Here is a 20,709-nt window from a genome sequence, read left to right as displayed (position 1 = left end):
ATAATAACAATGGAAAGATAAAAACTATGAAAAGATGAACATTTAGCTTTTTGTCTTAGGTTTGCTCCTTCAAAGATGGCAAGAAAAAAATCAATCATAATTACTATATCGTTAGTAAAGCTAACAATACAGTTAACAATTAAGCACAAGTTACGCATCCAACTGACTCAGCGTGACGGGCTAGGGTAATGACGTCAGTGGTGAGCTGCATGTTCTGTCGCAGAGAGTCACTCATCTTCTGCAGACCTCGCCCTATCACCGCCGGCAGCGCGTTGTCGTCATCCATCTCATTGAACATGATGGCGTCATTGAGTGATATGTCAGCCGTCTTGATAAAGCCTTGAAGCGTCACCACGTCTGTAAGATGGAAAGGAGGAAGGTAACGCACAGTTCTGTTTTCTTGCCTCGTCCAGAAGCTAACATTGGACTTGGTATAGCTACATCATTAAATACATGTTACAATGCGGTCGGGAATCTTTGGGAAAAAATCTTTCTCCTATCATCTTAGAAAAACATCAAACCAGCACTTTATTTCAACAGAAACTGTCTTTCTATGTCTAGTTTTCTGCAGAATAAAACAGGTTCGCTTTATATCTGCATAAAAATTAAGCGGAAAATCATTTCTGCTTCTTAGTACGCTTTTTCTGTGGAGAAAAAAAATCAATTTTCATTCCTTAAGAACAGTGTCAGCCAGCCACAAAGCTATAGTACCTAAGATTTTTCCGCGAAGAAAAAATTCTAACTGCGGCAATGAAATTGAGAATTTGTTCAGGTCCTGGTCCAGAAGAAATTTAACACCCTTTGGAAAAATAACAGTTATTAAGAGTTTGGCGCTGTCTAAGTTAACTCATCTGTTTATGAGTTTACCTGACCCTGATGATAAGTTTTTGTTTGATTTGAATAGGTTATTTTTTTCATTTCTATGGAATGGTAAGAAAGATAGAATAAAGAGAACAACAGCATATTAGTCGTTTGAAGAGGGGGGGCTTAAAATGGTGGATTTGAAATGCTTTTTGTCAGCTCTGAAGATATCATGGTTACAGCGAGTCCTTTGTAGTGAAGGAAAAGTAACTAAACTTCTGAAAGCTCTGTGTCCACTTGTACATAACATTCACGAAAGAGGAGGTGAGTTTGGAAACATATTGATGCAAAGAGTTCAGAATCCTTTCTGGAGAGATGTTTTCAAACATTATAAACATTTTGCATGCAAATGTGTCCCCATCTCCTTGCGTGATTTTGCTTCAGAGCGTCTGTATTATAATGTACATATTTGCATAGATAAAAAGGTTATTTTTAACAGGAATTGGATGGAAAACGGCATTATTACAGTCGGTCACTTGATGAGAGCCGATGGGTTTTTGTCATATAACGATTTTAAATTGAAACATCCAAATTTACAACTGAATTTTGTCTTTTTCGAGGGCGTTATGCGCTCAGTTAAGAATTTTCATAAAAGACTAAAGTTAGATGCAGTTTTAAACAATGTTTTTCATATTGGTGATGATGTTGTATGGAAACAAATAGCTAAAGGTGGAGTAAAACATATATATACCCATCTTGTGAAAAATGATGGCAATCTACAGTGCATGGAAAAATGGGCTAATTTATTGAATTTTGATGTAAATGTTGGAAAGGTATTTCTGACAATAAGGCGAACTACACAAGACACATACCTAAGGTGGTTCCAATATAGAATACTGCATAGAATTTTTCCCACTCAACGCCTGTTATTTTTGATGAAAATTTCTGACACATCACTATGTAGCTTTTGTACACAGGAAGAGGAAACCTTAGAACATTTGTTTTGGGAGTGCACAAGAGTTAAGCTTTTCTGGTCTGATTTCACAGAATGGTTATGTCAAAATTTCACACATTGCAGTAATTTGAATTTGTCAAAAGAGCTAGTCATTTTAGGGTATTTAGACAACTTTCATACGGATGCTGTTTTTGATTTGTTTATTCTCCTTGCCAAACAAAGTATATTTGGAGCCAAATTAAATAAGACAGTCCCAACACTAAATGTTTTTGTGAAAATTGCTAAACAAAGGTTTTTGATCGAAAAGTATAATGCTAGTGTAAATAATTATTATGGTAAATTTGAAAAAGAGTGGTGTTTATATAGACACTTTTTTCATTGATGCTATAGGATAATTGTATTGATTGATTTCGTATGAACATTTTTGAATGTGATACCCCCTGACCCATTTACTCATAACAGGTTATACAATACTTTTATGCCGATAATTAAACCCCATGTATACTTGGAGGCTAAATTGTGACCACCGCCCCCACCTACCCCCCTCCCCTCCCCCAACCTCAGTTACAACTCCCCCCCTCCCCCCCCACAACCTCAGTTCCCCCCCCCCCCTTCCATATCCCCTGTCTTTTCAACATCCCACCCTACTGTCTATGTCTGCGTCTTGTCTAGGTATGTACGTGTGTATGCGCTTTGTTGACAAACTCGGTGTATGATGTATACTATGCTGTGTTTATGTGTATATAAAGGAAATAAAATGTTAAAAAAAAAAATAAAATAAAAATAAATAAAAAACCTGCGGCAATGGTCCGTTAAATTTCTGCCTGCTGAAAAGATCAGCCGTCGTCATTTTCTTAACTGTTTCTTTCCTCTCAAAAATGTACAGTGTCCGTAGAAATCTACAGTATAAGAATAAGTTGGCTCGAAGTAAGCAGCAAAACAGGGACAAAGATTCTCTGTGAATTGAGTGCCCTCGTAGAATGTGCGTGCCACACTTGTAGGCTTTGTAGCAGAAAAAAATGACCTCTTTCTGTCACAATGAGGGCCCCAAAGGGTTTAAAATCGTGATCGTGATTGGCGTTTTTTTACCTTTCTGTGACCGTGATTGCCGAAATTTCCATTTCTGTGATCGTGATGGGACTTTGCCCGTGATCCGTGATGACAAAAAAATCAAGTCTCGTGATCGTGATCGTCATTTGTTTTCGTGATCGTGATGGGCATTATTGCAAAGCATTTTATTTTCAACGTACATTTTTCACAGCTGTATCACTCAATGATCCTCTATTCGTCAAGGAGCCAATCCCGATTGAAGGGAAGCAACAACACATTCAGAAATATGATTTTGACAGCGATTGCTTCCCTTTAAGAGAACCAATCACACAAAAAAGAGATCGAATCAGAAGGCGAATTACAAAAGTCTGCCAAACTTCATCCAATGGAAGGGCTTCGTGCTAAAGTTTTGAGTGCATTCAGTCAAATTCGAATTCGAAGATCAAAAATGGCGTGCAGCGGTACTGTCATCGAACTTCTGTTATATTTTGTGGATTCAAGCCAGACCAAAGCAGGCGGCGAGAATGCCTTCCTTGGTGGAAAAGTCCGTCTTTCCGAAGACGAAATGTCATGGCATGTTGATCTATCAGGGCCGGACTAGGTAAGTACTAGTGGGAGGGGTTACAGATGCGGGTCCAGGGGGCAAAGCCCCTTGGTGGGGGTTGCCCCCTTGAAGCTGAACGGTTTTTGATGTTTCTGGAGGGAAAGGAAGCCTGTCCTTGAATTAAAAAGGTAAATTCGACAGCAAGCTGTATAGGCAATGAAGAAGAATTGAGATTGTAAGGACTCCTACTTTTCATCACAAAAATCGTTGAAGAAAAATGTCTTTCGAAAGGGGGTGAGAGGTGCGATTTCTCCTCGGATTTCATGATGATCCAGATGCAACCCCCCCCCCACCCCCCCTTCCTCCCCCACAAAAAAAGCGTTTGGGAGGTACATGCTTAAGCCAGGGGGGAGGGGGGTTGCGCAACCCCTGTACCCCCCCCCTAGTCCGGCCCTGTCTATGTTGCTCTATGACTGTTCTGAATGTAGGCAAAGATCTTGAAATTTGTTCAAGATCTTTGAGTTTGATTGAGATCATTGACATTGTCGACATTGCCACGCCCGGCTGTCACTCGCTCAGTGTGACCTCGACTGGCTCGAGTCTGATCGAGTCTGCGTGTAGCCAAAACCGAAACTAGAAATGTGTTTTTCATCCCAGCAACGTGGACACGCTTGGCATAGATTCTAATTGTCGCTTAATTCTTTGCATTAAGCTTGGATTTATTTTAGCGCCTGTAAACTTATCAACAATGCAGGGGCGGACGAGGAGGGGGGGCACAGGGGGCACGTGCCCCCCCCCCCCTGAAAAAAAAATAAGAAAAAAAAAATGTCTATGCTGATTCTATGACCATTTCTAAGTTCAAATGGCACCAGATGGCACCATTTTGCTTCTTTGGGCAAACATTTTTTCCGGGGGGGCATGCCCCCGGACCCCCCTAGCAAATTCGGGCGCTTCGCGCCCATCACATTCACTTTCGATTCAAAGTGCCCCCCCCCTTACAAAGCAACTGATCCGCCCCTGCAATGGGTTAAATTCAGGAACTATGGCGGGGAGACGTGCCAGTTTGGGTCACTTGATCCTCATGTCAAAGTCGATCAAAGTCATGTTCGTTGGGGATTTTGTTATTATAGACTCTACCATCACACATACATGTACTTTTATTTCAATCCACCCAATAGTTTTTTGAGAAAATGGGTTTAAAAGATTTAGCTCTGGAAATGTGAAATTGTGCAAGTATATATATTCATGTGTGTGAGTGAGGGTGTGGGATTTGAATGTGTATGAGTGAGGGGCGGATTAGGGGGGGGGGGGTTACAGGGGTTCCGGAACCCAACCCCCCCCCCCCGGCTGTCAATAAAAAAATTAACACTAACTTTAAAAGAAATAATGAGTGGCTGCTGACACCAGTTGATCATGTTTAAAATCAAGGATAAGCCATAAATTGTTCATAAAATAGCTAAAACTCTTCAGCTTCTGGGGGGCTAAGCCCCCCAGACCCCCAACGGGGCCCATGTACCCCACAAGGGGTCTACCCCTGGACCCCAGGTTGTAACCCCCCCCCCCCCACCCTCTCTGGCTTAACTGCTCCGCCCCTGGAGTGTATATTCCTGTGAGTGTTTGTATGAGAGAGAGAGAGAGCGAGAGAAAAAACAATGAAAACAACATTCTTGTTACTGATTACAAATCATGAATTGATATGTATTTCTATGTGTGTATGAAAGAGAATTCAAAAAAAATAATAAAAAAGTGCAACAGTTGTCACTTTGTGTTGAATAAACAATAGATCCAGAGGAGCGAATTACTGTGTGGTTGTGTTTACTTTGACACGTGCTTTCTGTACCTGCAACTTTTACCGTGACCGTGATTTGCCACTGGTGTTCGTGATCGTGAAAACAAAAATCAAGGTAACTGTGATCGTGAAAGCTAAAATTTCCCTTCCCGTGATCGTGATGATACCCCCCCTTTGGGGCCCTCCACAATGCTTGCAGATTTTTCTTCATTTTTTTACTTGGATTAAAACTGAATTTGTTCACCTTCCGTCGGTGCATGAACCACACTTAAAACAGACAGAGATTCTCAGGAGGTGAGTGCCAGTACAGGTCTTGCAGCTTGGAAAAGCTTATTTCAGGAACAATTAGCTTCTTTTTCCTACAGATCTTTTCCCGAGATAAAATAAAAAGCAGGACACTGCTGCCTGTGGCTGACTCACCATTAAAACGGACAAAGATTCTCTGCGAGGTGAGAGTCCTGATGGGGTGCGCGCGCCACACCTTGCACCAGTACAGTCCCTGTAACAAGGCGGGTTGCAGCATACGGGGTGGCGTCACTCCAAGATGACGTAATAGGTGCACGTTCAGTGCAAGATGGTCGGGGCTGCCCGAGAACACTGCTGAAACAACGAATGAATAAATGAATAAATAAATGAATTAATGAAATAATGAAATAATGAAAGAATGAATCAACGAATCAATGAATGAATGAATGAATGAATCAATCAATCAATCAAATCAATCAATCAATCAATCAATTAATTAATCAATTAATTAATCAATCAATAAGATAAGTTTATTTGCTCTTTTTAAAACGGAAAATTGCGATCAAACATGTATTTGACTCTGATTTTGTATGTAACCTATACAGAACAATCACAGGTGGATAATAAATGTTCGACGTCAAAGATAAACACTTTAGTTTGGTTTACGGAATGTGAGTCTGATGGCAGTAACTGTAACAACACCAGCTGATAAACGCTTCAAGCTGACAGACAGAACAGTCAATAATCCAAATCTGACAAGATGACAGCATGCCCAAAGCAGGAAAATGAAACAAGAAAACGAAAGACAATCTTAAACAAATTGCAGTTTTTATTTATTCTTTGAGAACGTATACACACCTTATTCGACGTCAAGAGAATGCAGGATACGTTTTAGTTTATTCTGAATTACCGAATGGAACCATTGTTCTGGAAGATACATAAACTGCAGTCAATGTAATAAGCTTTGCAAAAAAATGATTGCGACGAATTTCGCACCCCAATTAAAACATTGATACCCGTGTCATTTCATTCAAACTTTCTATGCAATTTAAGGCCGTCTACTTGACTATCTGGCACACCTTTCGGATCAAAGTTAACTTTAACTGGGATCATGTGACCGCCGCTCAGATAAAGATACCCCAAAAATCAACGTGACAAAAACGGAAGGGACCAATCAAAAATTGTCGAAACATCATAATAGGCAAAACTTGGCAATTTGTACATATGAGGGAAAATTCAAATCAATTATCTACCTAATACATGTTTTAATTGTTTAGTTAGCTTGCGTATATCGTGTGCTATGCTATTCTTACCGCTGCACGTGTTGAACACATGAACGGGAAAAAACGGGAGGGTTTGCGTCAATTTTGCGGGGTATCATGACAAAAAGTGCTGTATTTCAAGAATGACTTAGTGGATTGCTTTGAAACTTACAGAATATAATGCCTACACACTAGAAATACTTCGAGTAAACTTTAAGACAGGTATTTGTTCAACTTCATGCAACGTTTCGGAAAGAGTTTTAAAACCCGTCATAGAATTGTTCACTTCCATCCCAAAAACTCACGACTTCGCAAATCTTCAGAAAAATGATTGTTACAAGTACTGCCGAAGTTTCATTTGCATGTAAACACGGGTGTAGATGTGTTAGACCTTTAAACACGCTTGATATGTTTTGGATGTTTGCTGTGCCACAGCGATTCCAAGTCCAAGTGTTTTCCGAGGTACCCAGCAATAACCGGTGGCAGTGGAAAACAGTGTGAACGTTCCATTTTTGTCTCATGTGTTTACATGGTTAGCAAATTTATGCCAGTGATTACATGCGAATGAAACTTCGGAGGCTCGACACCTGCATCAGTGGGAAGAGCATGACACGCGAAATACCCAAGCTAACTCAACAAAACAACATGGGAAGAAAGTTGATTTGTCTTTCTCCTCGTATGTAAAAGTTGCCAAATTGTGCCTATTATGATTTATCGTCGATTTTTAATTGGTCCAGTCCGTTTTTGTCAAGTGGATTTTGGGGGTACCGTTACTTGAGCGGCGGTCAAAGAACTCATGTAAAAGAACTCATTAATCCAAAAGGTGTGCCAGATAGTCAAGTGGACGGCCTTTCATGGCATAGACAGTTTGAATGAAATGACACGGGAATTAATGCTTTAAGTGGAGTGCAACATTTGTCGCAATATTTTGTTTCCTAAGTTTAGTTTACAGAAAGCGTTTTGGCATTTGAATGAGCGCTTCTGGGGTGATAACACGAGACAACTCCTGTGATCTTGCCGCGAGGTTCCGCCTGTTACCATTGTCTTTTTACCGTATAAAATGCACGACTTACACACGAACTGTTACCAAAGCGACATGCTATTTGGGACCAATGCACGTTTTTTTCCTTTCTCGTGTGATCTTGCCGCGAGGTTCCGCCTGTTACCAGCCGAAAGAAAGAAGGGGCATAACCTCACGAGAACCGCCCATTGTCGCTTTGGCAAGCGTCTCGATACCGATGGCAACATTTTGCTAAAATCCGCGTATCTGTTTGTCAGGCTGACGGAGACTAAAAATCTACTTTCGCACTTGTAACTAACCATGTTCCGAGGGTATGGGCTGTCCATCCTTGTACCACGTGATGACGTCGTCATGTTGCAGGAGAGTATGGTTGACCAGAGGACACTGCAGGCTGTGAAGATTCCATGACGTCATGTTGACCACTAAAGGGGATTCGCCCAGCATGTCGATGTCTCCCTTGTTGCCAAGAAGATTTGGATCTATAACACAAACCTTATGTCAAAACAAAAATTAATATGAACTATTACATAATACAGAGGGGATATAGAGGGGACACAGATAGACAAGAAAATAACAATAAATTAACATAAGTTTTTTACACCTGTAAAAAGACGGCCTTTATTGAGCCAAAAGCTGCCCTCGCGAAGACTTCACATAGCCTTTTTACCAAACATCCAGTACCAAATCCAAAACTTCGTACAGTGAGCTTCGTGAAGAAGACTTCGCGAAGTCGACTTCTCCCAATGAATATGAGACTTGATGAGACGAGTGGTGCATACCGACCTGGGAGAGAGGCGTTTTTCTGGCAGAAGAATGGCAGCCTGGTGTCGCACGGTTCGGGGTGCACTCCCTTGCCTTGGGCCTCCATCACGCGGCACTGGGGGTCCAGCACCTGGCCAGGCACCCCCACCCACACTCGCTTCTCTGCAACACACGGCACTTGCTTTTAGTTTAAATGTATACACTGGATGTTTAAGATACATACACGCAAACACACACACACACACACACACACCCACACACACACACCCACACACACACACCCACACACACACACACACACACACAACCGGTTGATAACTTTTTTGTGCACATCAGCCCAGACTGTGAGTGACATTCTAATTGACAGAAAGACTGACTGACTAGTTGATGTTTACTTCCTCTTGGTACGGATTGGCCTATATTGGCCCAGGTTGTTTGCTGTCTGTGTGTGTGGGGGGGGAGGGGAGACAAATCACCAGACAAACATGCAAACAATGATCCCATATGATCGGTATTATAGTTCTGGAAAGCTGTTATTGTCATGAGCATAGTGTTACTCTTCGTGTCCCTCTCACCAAAGCCACGGAGCAGCACAAGCCTGTCTAGCAGCATGGCCGTGACGTTGGAGAAGAAAGCCGTGTCTGTGGCGGCCAGCACTGCCCCCCGTGCCCTGCAGTGGCTCTGCGCCTCCAGCATGCTGGCTGGCTGGGACACCACCAGGTAGCACCGAGGCACCAGGCTGTGGCCCACCCACCCGTTGTCGCATTGTCTCACTGCACACACACATTCACAACTAAATCAGACACACAAATGTAGTGTCCGTTTTAGTATTAAATCAGGTCCGTTATTGTTGTTGTTGTTTTTTAACACTTCAGCACAGTAGCTAGCCAGGCTTTTATTTGGTTTAAAACCATCCGTTCAAAACAAATGTACACTGGCGTTATGTGAAAATGTAACCAACACTTACACAACTGAAATATGCTTTTAATTTGTTCTACCTATTAAAAATACTTTCCAACAAAAGGCTTTCATGTGTGTGGGTATAGCAATTGCAAGAAAACTACCGGACATTTATAAAACTTTACATGCGAAGTCTTCCAGGAAATATCTCCAAATGGTTTTCCAAATTATGTATTACGATAAATGTCTTTGATGACGTCATATCCGGATTTTTGCAACCGTTAAGGCCGCACTTTGGTGACCTCATTTTTCAATCAGAAAGATTAAAATCTTGGTGTGTGTGTGTGTGTGTGTGTGTGTGTGTGTGTGTGTGTGTGTGTGTGTGTGTGCGTGCGTGCGTGTGTGCCTACTAGCGCGCGTGCGTGCGTGCGTGCGTGTGTGTGTGTGTGTGTGTGTGTGTGTGTGTGTGTGTGTGTGTGGGCGTGCGTGTGTGATACGCGAAAATAACTAACCAGGCAGGAAGTCGTGGACAGGCTTTGCAGCACACACAAACTGATGTTTCTGCCGGCACTCCTGAAGGGTCAGCCAGCTGTGTCCTGCAGGTCGCGTGACGTGGTCAGGGCCTAGCGTGATGGAGTCCATGGCGTCCCGCAGCTTGGCGGCCAGAGTGCTGTCCTGAGTCTTGACCGTCGCCACGCCTCTCTCCGCCGTCACTGCTGTGGTCATCTTTTTGGAAGAGTCGCCGCTGTGTGTTGACGTGATGTTGGATGTAGCGGTCACCTCGCTGCTGTCGGCTGACGCTGCCGAGTTTCCCCCCTGGGTCGTGCTAGACGGGGGTGTGACCTCTGCGCTGTCGTTCACTTCGGCAGAATCTCCAAAAAGAGTGACATTATTGGGTGTTGTACCGACCTCGCTGCTATCGCCTGACGTTGCGTCTGATCCGTGTGTTGTGGTAGGACTTGTGGAAGTGTCAATCTCCCTGCTGTCTGTCGCATTGACCTCGGCAGAGTCTACCCTTGACGAGGTACTACCAGGCGTGGAACTCACTTTTCCACTCTCCGCCAATGTCGCGTTCACCTCTTTGCTATCGTCAACGAAAGTTGCATTGAAGATCGTGGGAGTGGTCGTCATTTTTGCTGAAGCGTCGTTCCCATCGGCGGAAGAGGAGTCGGGGGAGGTGGTTTTGGATGATGGCTGGGATGATGAGTGTGTCACAGTGCTGGGCGAGGTCCCGAATCGCTGCTTGAAGCCGAAGCTAGCGGTGGAAGGCTTGGAGTCTGAGGACTGACTCGTACTGTGGTGGACGGCTGTTGGTGTCGTGGTGGTGCTGTTGTGCTCCATGCTGGTGGAGTCTGTAGTGTCCTCCTCCGAAGAGGCCTCAGTAGTGTTGCTGTAGAGCGGAGACACGGTGGCCACATTGGCCACAGGAGGCTCCGTGACGGCGCTGGGTCGGAAGAAGTGACTAAAGTGCGTGTTGGCAGGTGTGTCTTCCACGAATGCCTCCTGTGTCGGTGTCCCAGTAGGTGGAGCGTTGCTTTTTCCGAACAAGTTGAGTATGTTGTGCAGAGGAGGTCGGGTTATGAGGTCCAGGTTCGACAGTGAGTTGGTCACCACATTAAGACTGCTCGGTGGCTGGGGGATGTTCTTGTTGCCCACGTTTTGTTGTACCTCTCTCTGTGGAGACGAGCCTCTAGCTTCCCCTTGCTTTACTGTGTTGTTACCACCGACACTAGGCGGCGTGGACAGCGGTGCTGCAGTAGGGCTAACCACCTGGTTCACGTTGGAGGTGCTGTTGGCCTTGGCATCGTTCAGCGACTGACTGAGCCCAGATTGAAATCGCTGAATTAAGTCCTGGGCCGTGAGAGGACCTGAAGTGTCCTGTTTAGGGGCCGAGTTGGTGTCAGTGTTAGACGAATCCTGCTTCGGAGCTTCCTTGGAATCCGTCTTGAAGAAACCCATGAGCTCCTGACTGAAGCCAGCGCCACTGGGAGCCGTTTCGTTGCGCTTTGAAGAGACTTGAGTGGTGTTGGCGCTGGTCACGTTGGTGGTAGCGGGGGTTGTGCTGAGGGCGGGAGGGTCAGTGCTGTTGCCGGACACTGTCACGTTAAGCGCGCCAGTCGGTAGCTCCGTGGTTACCATCGGCTCCTTCATGGCTGGTGTGGACCGCTTGGAGATGTCGTGGTTTGAATCGTCTTCGTCCGACGAAATCTTCTCAGTGGTAGTGTTGGCGGGCGGTAGTACCTGCGAGGGGCTCTCCCCGACTTTGACGGGATGCGGAGGGGGAGGAGTCTTGTCCTGGCGCGCTTTGTCCGACGGGTTGTCGTCGATCTTGTCAGCAAACTGGTGCATGCCCTGGTCCGTCAGGAAGCTCTTGAATGACTCCAGATTCTTCTCTGTGGGCCCGCGGACGTCGCTGGCCGCTTTGATCTGGGCAGTGGAGCTGGGAGGGTCCGAGTCCCGCCGCCTGCGTCGTACGGGCTGAGACTTATCGGCCACGTAGCCATAGACACCGCACGTCGCCTTGGCGTCACTGAAGGTGCTGGCATCCCAGCTCCACCCCCGCTTCGCCAGGCCCGCCGCTCGCTGAGCACTGCACGGACACAACAATAACATAACATCAACAACCATGACTTGAATCAAGAATAAGTACACCTGGAGTAGAAACAACAATTCGCAAACCAAAACAGCTGCAAAAAAGACAGCGTTCTACCGAAAAGTGAGACAGATGAGAGGAACACAGGATGCGGGTTAAAGGAGTACAAAGGTTAAACTGGGATGAGAAGAAAACTTACCCCGTGTATGGGAGGACCATGCCTTTCCCTGGTTCATCCCATACCTGACGGCCGCCCTCTTTGTGCATGCCCGTCCACACATCGCCCACACCTGCAACACATCGCACAACCATATCTTAGACACTTTGTTTACACACAGGACAACAAGTAGAATGTATGGATTAAATTCCCCTTCTTTGAGCCATTCGACTTTAGCAGCCGAATAAAACTCATATTTTCGCGGCTCGTCAAGACTGCATTTGCATGTGTGCGTTAAATCATACCAAATTAAAAGAATGTAGGGGAGACCGGGGCTAGTCCGCCTACTTTTATGCTTTTGGTAGCATAACTGGCGAGTTTGATGAACTAGAAGACTGATTTTTATATTTAGTCAAGTTTTGACTAAATATTTTAACATCGAGGGGGAATCGAAACGAGGGTCGTGGTGTATGTGCGTGTGTGTGTGCGTGTGTGCGTGTGTGCGTGTGTGTGTGTGTGTGTCTGTGTGTGTGTGTAGAGCGATTCAGACTAAACTACTGGACCGATCTTTATGAAATTTGACATGAGAGTTCCTGGGTATGAAATCCCCGAACATTTTTTTCATTTTTTTGATAAATGTCTTTGATGACGTCATATCCGGCTTTTCGTGAAAGTTGAGGCGGCACTGTCACGCCCTCATTTTTCAACCAAATTGGTTCAAATTTTGGTCAAGTAATCTTCGACGAAGCCCGGACTTCGGTATTGCATTTCAGCTTGGTGGCTTAAACATTAATTAATGACTTTGGTCATTAAAAATCTGAAAATTGTAAAAAATAATAAAAATTTATAAAACGATCCAAATTTACGTTTATCTTATTCTCCATCATTTGCTGATTCCAAAAACATATAAATATGTTATATTCGGATTAAAAACAAGCTCTGAAAATTAAATATATAAAAATTATTATCAAAATTAAATTGTCCAAATCAATTTAAAAACACTTTCATCTTATTCCTTGTCGGTTCCTGATTCCAAAAACATATAGATATGATATGTTTGGATTAAAAACACGCTCAGAAAGTTAAAACAAAGAGAGGTACAGAAAAGCGTGCTATCCTTCTTAGCGCAACTACTACCCCGCTCTTCTTGTCAATTTCACTGCCTTTGCCATGAGCGGTGGACTGACGATGCTACGAGTATACGGTCTTGCTGAAAAATGGCATTGCGTTCAGTTTCATTCTGTGAGTTCGACAGCTACTTGACTAAATATTGTATTTTCGCCTTACGCGACTTGTTTATTTTACATCAAGACAAATGTGTAGCTGATATCAATGTGCACACAGTTTTTATGTGCGCATGAACATTTGTTGTACATACTGCTTTAAGTAGACCTACCCTAACGTAGGCGAACTTGCCCCAAGTCGGGGTAAGTCCGCCTACAGGGTGGGGCAAGTCCGCCGCTCTCATCCCATAGTAGGTACAAGACTAGTAGTGGGCAAGCTTTAGTGGGAAAGCTTTTTTAATTCTCTTCAATATTTAGGTTCAAAAATGCCAATGACAAAATACGAAAGAATGTAACACAAAATTACGTTAGGGGAGACCGGGGCTAGTCCGCCTACTTTTATGCTACTTTTATGCTTTTGGTAGCATAACTGGCGAGTTTGATGAACTAGAAGACTGATTTTTTTATTTTACATCAAGACAAATGTGTAGCTGATATCAATTTGCAGACAGTTTTTATGTGCGCATGAACATTTGTTGTACATACTGCTCACGGCGAACATGCCCCATGACAAATAGGCGGACTTGCCCCTGCACGGGCAGGCAACTCTAGTGCCAGATAACGAGCACAACATGGGAAGGAAGAAGCAAAACTTTCGTCAGAACTCGACCTTAATTAATGCACTTTCACTCGACACCAAGACTAAGTATTTGTTCTCAGAGGTAATGCATCAAAACCTAAGTCAACTCCTATGCATTCATGTTACAAAAATGAAGAAAAACACTTTTTGTGATCTGTACTCACGATATATGGGCGCGCAACCTCTGAACTTCTGCAGGATATGGCGGGAAGAAGAGACACCACTCCCACATGGTGTGAATGACTAAAAGGTGGCAAACGTAAGAATAAACAGACAAAGACGGATGTGCCCCGGGGGCGGACTAGCCCCGGTCTCCCCTATCTTATATGCATTTGTTTTTATCAAAATTCTCCTACAACTCCCACTTACCTTTGTCCTTGAGGTACTGCAGAAACAGCCGGTCCTCTACGCTGAGCACGGAGTCGAGCGACAGAAGGACACTGTCCTTGGCGTGACAGGCTGCACGTGCCTGGGCCCAGGGCAAGGTCTGGGCGTGCAGGTACAGACACAGGCCCGCTGACTTGTCCTTGAAAGACTGGTCCCCTGTCGCGCCGCGCACCTGCACGTGGTACACAATGATGAACATAGAGAATACTACTTGGCTTGTTGTGTAAGACCAGGTTTACACGAGTTTTGGAATGCGAGCGAAAGCGATGGGTGCTTGTCTATATGTAGGTGAAGTTAAGTATGTTTAAAGGCAAACAAAAACAAACAGGGGGACTGGCAACCACGCAAGCACACACACACACACACACACACACACACACAAACGCACACACACACACAAACGCACACACACACACATACACAAACGCGCACACACACACACACACACACACACACACACACACACACACACACACATTTGCATGCATGACTGTATACTTCCTTAGTGATTTTGGTCCAATGTTGAATTGGTTTTTATATTTAGTCAAGTTTTGACTAAATATTTTAACATCGAGGGGGAATCGAAACGAGGGTCGTGGTGTATGTGTGTCTGTCTGTGCGTGTGTGTGTGTGTGTGTGTGTAGAGCGATTCAGACTAAACTACTGGACCGATCTTTATGAAATTTGACATGAGAGTTCCTGGGTATGAAATCCCCGAACGTTTTTTTCATTTTTTTGATAAATGTCTTTGATGACGTCATATCCGGCTTTTCGTGAAAGTTGAGGCGGCACTGTCACGCCCTCATTTTTCAACCAAATTGGTTCAAATTTTGGTCAAGTAATCTTCGACGAAGCCCGGACTTCGGTATTGCATTTCAGCTTGGTGGCTTAAAAATTAATTAATGACTTTGGTCATTAAAAATCTGAAAATTGTAAAAAAAAATAAAAATTTATAAAACGTTCCAAATTTACGTTTATCTTATTCTCCATCATTTGCTGATTCCAAAAACATATAAATATGTTATATTTGGATTAAAAACAAGCTCTGAAAATTAAATATATAAAAATTATTATCAAAATAAAATTGTCGAAATCAATTCAAAAACACTTTCATCTTATTCCTTGTCGGTTCCTGATTCCAAAAACATATAGATATGATATGTTTGGATTAAAAACACGCTCAGAAAGTTAAAACAAAGAGAGGTACAGAAAAGCGTGCTATCCTTCTTAGCGCAACTACTACCCCGCTCTTCTTGTCAATGTCACTGCCTTTGCCATGAGCGGTGGACTGACGATGCTACGAGTATACGGTCTTGCTGAAAAATGGCATTGCGTTCAGTTTCATTCTGTGAGTTCGACAGCTACTTGACTAAATATTGTATTTTCGCCTTACGCGACTTGTTGTTGGTTACTCTTAAATATTCCCCCAAAATAAGTGTAAAATGCGCTTTTGTTCCTCCTTGTACGGAGCATTTGTGATTATGCTGCTTTTTTATGTCTTTCTTTTTTCTTTTTCTTGTTTTTTATATTTAGTCAAGTTTTGACTAAATATTTTAACATCGAGGGGGAATCGAAACGAGGGTCGTGGTGTATGTGCGTGTGTGTGTGTGTGCGTGTGTGTGTGCGTGTGTGTGTGTGTGTAGAGCGATTCAGACTAAACTACTGGACCGATCTTTATGAAATTTGACATGAGAGTTCCTGGGTATGAAATCCCCATACGTTTTTTTCATTTTTTTGATAAATGTCTTTGATGACGTCATATCCGGCTTTTCGTGAAAGTTGAGGCGGCACTGTCACGCCCTCATTTTTCAACCAAATTGGTTGAAATTTTGGTCAAGTAATCTTCGACGAAGCCCGGACTTCGGTATTGCATTTCAGCTTGGTGGCTTAAAAATTAATTAATGACTTTGGTCATTAAAAATCGGAAAATTGTAAAAAAAAAATAAAAATTTATAAAACGATCCAAATTTACGTTCATCTTATTTTCCATCATTTGCTGATTCCAAAAACATATAAATATGTTATATTCGGATTAAAAACAAGCTCTGAAAATTAAATATATAAAAATTATTATCAAAATTTGTTTTTCGAAATCAATTTAAAAACACTTTCATCTTATTCCTTGTCGGTTCCTGATTCCAAAAACATATAGATATGATATGTTTGGATTAAAAACACGCTCAGAAAGTTAAAACAAAGAGAGGTACAGAAAAGCGTGCTATCCTTCTTAGCGCAACTACTACCCCGCTCTTCTTGTCAATTTCACTGCCTTTGCCATGAGCGGTGGCCTGACGATGCTACGAGTAAAATGGCATTGCGTTCAGTTTCATTCTGTGAGTTCGACAGCTACTTGACTAAATATTGTATTTTCGCCTTACGCGACTTGTTTTTCTTTTACGTCAGATTAAAAAATTAAATTATCATCATTTACATTATCACCACCATCATGATCATCGCAAGCATCCCCAAGACGTGTCTAGATGAATGCTCTGCGCGCATCCTTGGCCCCAGTACACGTTGTATAGTACAGTACATCAGTATGCAAGGAGGTAGGTAGTCAGGAGATACACACCCATCCATCAGGACACAGCGGGCGGGGATGGGGGACGGGGGGCGCAACAGACCCATCACCCGGTTGTTGTGGAGCTTCTTGTTGTGGCTGTGGTTGTGGTGGAGCTTCTTGTGGCTGTGGTTGTGGTGGAGCTTCTTGTGGCTGTGGTTGTGGTAGAGCTTGCGGTGGTTGTGGTGGAGCTTCTTGTGGCTGTGGTTGTTGTGGAGCTTCTTGTGGCTGTGGTGGAGCTTCTTGTGGCTGTGGTTGTGGTGGAGCTTCTTGTGGCTGTGGTTGTGGTGGAGCTTCTTGTTGTGGCTGTGGTTGTGGAGGTGCTGGTGTTTCTTGTTGTGGTGGTGGTGGCGGTGGTGGCTGCTGAGGGTCCGGCGGCACGGCGGCTGAGGCCGCCCCCTCCACCCCCACCAACGTGCACAGTACTGTGACACCTGAACACACACACAAACAGAAAGATATTAGACAGACACACAGACCGACAAAAATGTATTAGACGGACAGACACAGACGCAAACTCAGAGAGACAGAGAGAAACACACCAGACAGGCAGACACACAAAAACAGACATGCAAACTGACAGAATGAAATACACTTGACAGGCACACACACAAAGACAGCCACACAAACAGGCAGAGAGAAACACACCAGACACATACAGATATAAGCACATACACAAAGACATCACACCACACAACATACGCATAGACACAGGCAGACAGAGAAGAACCACCGGCACATCGACATTGCCATCGACTCGCGCACGCACCCACGCACACACACACACACACACACACACACACACACACAAACACACACACAAACACACAAACACACACACACACAAGCACACACACACATGCATACACAGACACACGCACAGACAGACAGACACACACACACACACACACACACACATGCGAGCAACACATCCTAAATCCATCATTGCTGACTACGAAACAAACATCTCGACACGCTTTTATTTTACCCCAGGCTGTACACTAAGAGTGATGCGATACGATTTGGTGAGAGTGAGAAGAGTCTTGGTTGACAACGATTAATGCCCCAACGTGAAAGTCTTTCGGATGAGACGAAAAACCGAGGTCCCTTCGTGTACACTACATTGGGGTGTGCACGTTAAAGATCCCACGATTGACAAAAGGGTCTTTCCTGGAAAAATTGTATATGCATAGATAAAAATGTCCACCAAAACACCCGTGTGACTTGGAATAATAGGCCGTGAAAAGTAGGATATGCGCCGAAATGGCTGTGATCTGCTGGCCGATGTGAATGCGTGATGTATTGTGTAAAAAAAATTCCATCTCACACGGCATAAATAAATCCCTGCGCCTTGAATATGTGCGCGATATAAATTGCATAAAATGAAAATAAAATAAAAAAATAAAAATAAATCCCTGCGCTTAGAACTGTTGCCACGGAATACGCGCGATATAAGCCTCATATTGATTGATTGATTGAAAGGTGAATGCTCGCCCTAATAGGCTTGAGGTTTGCTGGCCGATGTGAATGCGTGGTATATTGTGTAAAAAATTCCATCTCACACGGCATAAATAAATCCCTGCGCCTTGAATCCGTGGTTGAGATATGTGCGCGATATAAATTGCATAAAATAAAATAAAACGACACTTCAAGACAACGAACAATGGGAGGGAGCAGTTCAAGAGGGTCATTGTTGACAGCGACACAATACATAGTATGAAGCTGATGAGATGAAAACAACACAACATATGAATTATGCGAGTGATATAAAAACAACACAACATATGAATTATGCGAGTGATATAAAAACAACACAACATATGAATTATGCGAGTGATATAAAAACAACACAACATATGAATTATGCGAGTGATATAAAAACAACACAACATAATTATGAATTATGCGAGTGATATAAAAACAACACAACATATGAATTATGCGAGTGATATAAAAACAACACAACATAATTATGAATTATGCGAGTGATATAAAAACAACACAACATATGAATTATGCGAGTGATATAAAAACAACACAACATATGAATTATGCGAGTGATATAAAAACAACACAACATATGAATTATGCGAGTGATATAAAAACAACACAACATATGAATTATGCGAGTGATATAAAAACAACACAACATATGAATTATGCGAGTGATATAAAAACAACACAACATAATTATGAATTATGCGAGTGATATAAAAACAACACAACATATGAATTATGCGAGTGATATAAAAACAACACAACATATGAATTATGCGAGTGATATAAAAACAACACAACATATGAATTATGCGAGTGATATAAAAACAACACAACATATGAATTATGCGAGTGATATAAAAACAACACAACATATGAATTATGCGAGTGATATAAAAACAACACAACATATGAATTAAGCGAGTGATATAAAAACAACACAACATATGAATTATGCGAGTGATATAAAAACAACACAACATATGAATTATGCGAGTGATATAAAAACAACACAACATAATTATGAATTATGCGAGTGATATAAAAACAACACAACATATGAATTATGCGAGTGATATAAAAACAACACAACATATGAATTATGCGAGTGATATAAAAACAACACAACATATGAATTATGCGAGTGATATAAAAACAACACAACATATGAATTATGCGAGTGATATAAAAACAACACAACATATGAATTATGCGAGTGATATAAAAACTACACAACATATGAATTATGCGAGTGATATAAAAACAACACAACATATGAATTATGCGAGTGATATAAAAACAACACAACATATGAATTATGCGAGTGATATGAAAACAACACAAAGTATGAATTAAGCGATCGATACGAAAACAACAGAGTATAAGGCGAGTGATGCAAAAACAGCACAAAGTTTAATTAAAGTGAGCAAATAAGAAAATCATTGTGAATTTAAGCGAATGATACGAAAATTACTACTGATGATACCTTGACTTTGTCATCAGGGGCGGACGAGGGGGGGGGGCACAGGGGGCACGTGCCCCCCCCCCCCCCCCCCCGAAAAAAAAAAAAGAAGAAAAAAAAAAGATTTTTCTATGCTGATTCTATGACCATTTCTAAGTTCAAATGGCACCAGATGGCACCATTTTGCTTCTTTGGGCAAAAAAAATTTTCCGGGGGGGGCATGCCCCCGGACCCCCCTAGCAAATTCGGGCGCTTCGCGCCCATCACATTCACTTTCGATTCAAAGTGCCCCCCCCCCCCTTACAAAGCAACTGATCCGCCCCTGGTCATCTTTCAAGGTTTCGGTCTGGAAACAGAAAGCCCTCTTGAACTGAGCGGTGATGCTTCAAAATGCTTCAAGATCCTGACAGTTTGACTAAGTCAGACCTAAGTTTGCTGGATGCATGCAGCGTATGAACGAATATTGCAGCCAACGGTTATGGGCAGTCATAAAACTTTTTGTCAGTAAAACACTACAGTGCGCAGTTTGTCTTATCGTGGAATGTGTGCTCCCAGAAAGGTGCTTGCCGTGTCAACCCTGAAATGATGATAATAATAATAAATGAGCATTTATATAGTGCAACATCATAACTTTACAATTATGCTCTTTGCGCTTGACACATTTAAAAACTAAAACACAGTTATACAAGCATTTACATCTACATTCATAGTCAACAACGCTTAATCAAAAGCATACACCATCAAACATACATTACAAAAAATTCTTCCACTAACTATGTAATAAAGATGGGTCTGCAATCTTTGTGATGACGGTTTATGAGGGTCAAAAGACATTTCTGACAACGATCTTATAGTTAAGA

The 20,709-nt window shown here is 42.7% G+C and overlaps 1 protein-coding gene across 2 annotated transcripts in view; it reads right to left on the bottom strand.

Annotated features, from left to right (window-relative positions):
* Nucleotides 1-20,709, bottom strand: part of LOC138964126 (uncharacterized) — a 47,487-nt gene that overhangs the window by 19,706 nt on the left and 7,072 nt on the right. The window contains exons 3-11 of one of the 2 annotated variants that reach the window (XM_070336009.1): nucleotides 16,903-17,324; nucleotides 14,313-14,502; nucleotides 12,123-12,213; nucleotides 9,843-11,920; nucleotides 9,006-9,203; nucleotides 8,452-8,592; nucleotides 7,968-8,147; nucleotides 5,560-5,739; nucleotides 168-357 (exon numbers count right to left, since the gene is read on the bottom strand). In XM_070336009.1, coding sequence (XP_070192110.1) covers nucleotides 168-357; nucleotides 5,560-5,739; nucleotides 7,968-8,147; nucleotides 8,452-8,592; nucleotides 9,006-9,203; nucleotides 9,843-11,920; nucleotides 12,123-12,213; nucleotides 14,313-14,502; nucleotides 16,903-17,324 — 3,670 coding nt within the window. The remainder of the gene's footprint in view (nucleotides 1-167; nucleotides 358-5,559; nucleotides 5,740-7,967; nucleotides 8,148-8,451; nucleotides 8,593-9,005; nucleotides 9,204-9,842; nucleotides 11,921-12,122; nucleotides 12,214-14,312; nucleotides 14,503-16,902; nucleotides 17,325-20,709) is intronic. The other variant, XM_070336010.1, reaches the window with a different exon arrangement.

The sequence above is a fragment of the Littorina saxatilis genome, linkage group LG4 (assembly GCF_037325665.1).
Source record: "Littorina saxatilis isolate snail1 linkage group LG4, US_GU_Lsax_2.0, whole genome shotgun sequence".
NCBI classification, from domain to species: domain Eukaryota; kingdom Metazoa; phylum Mollusca; class Gastropoda; order Littorinimorpha; family Littorinidae; genus Littorina; species Littorina saxatilis.
Note: the sequence above shows the minus strand (reverse complement) of the source record. Positions and strands in the feature narration are given on the sequence as shown.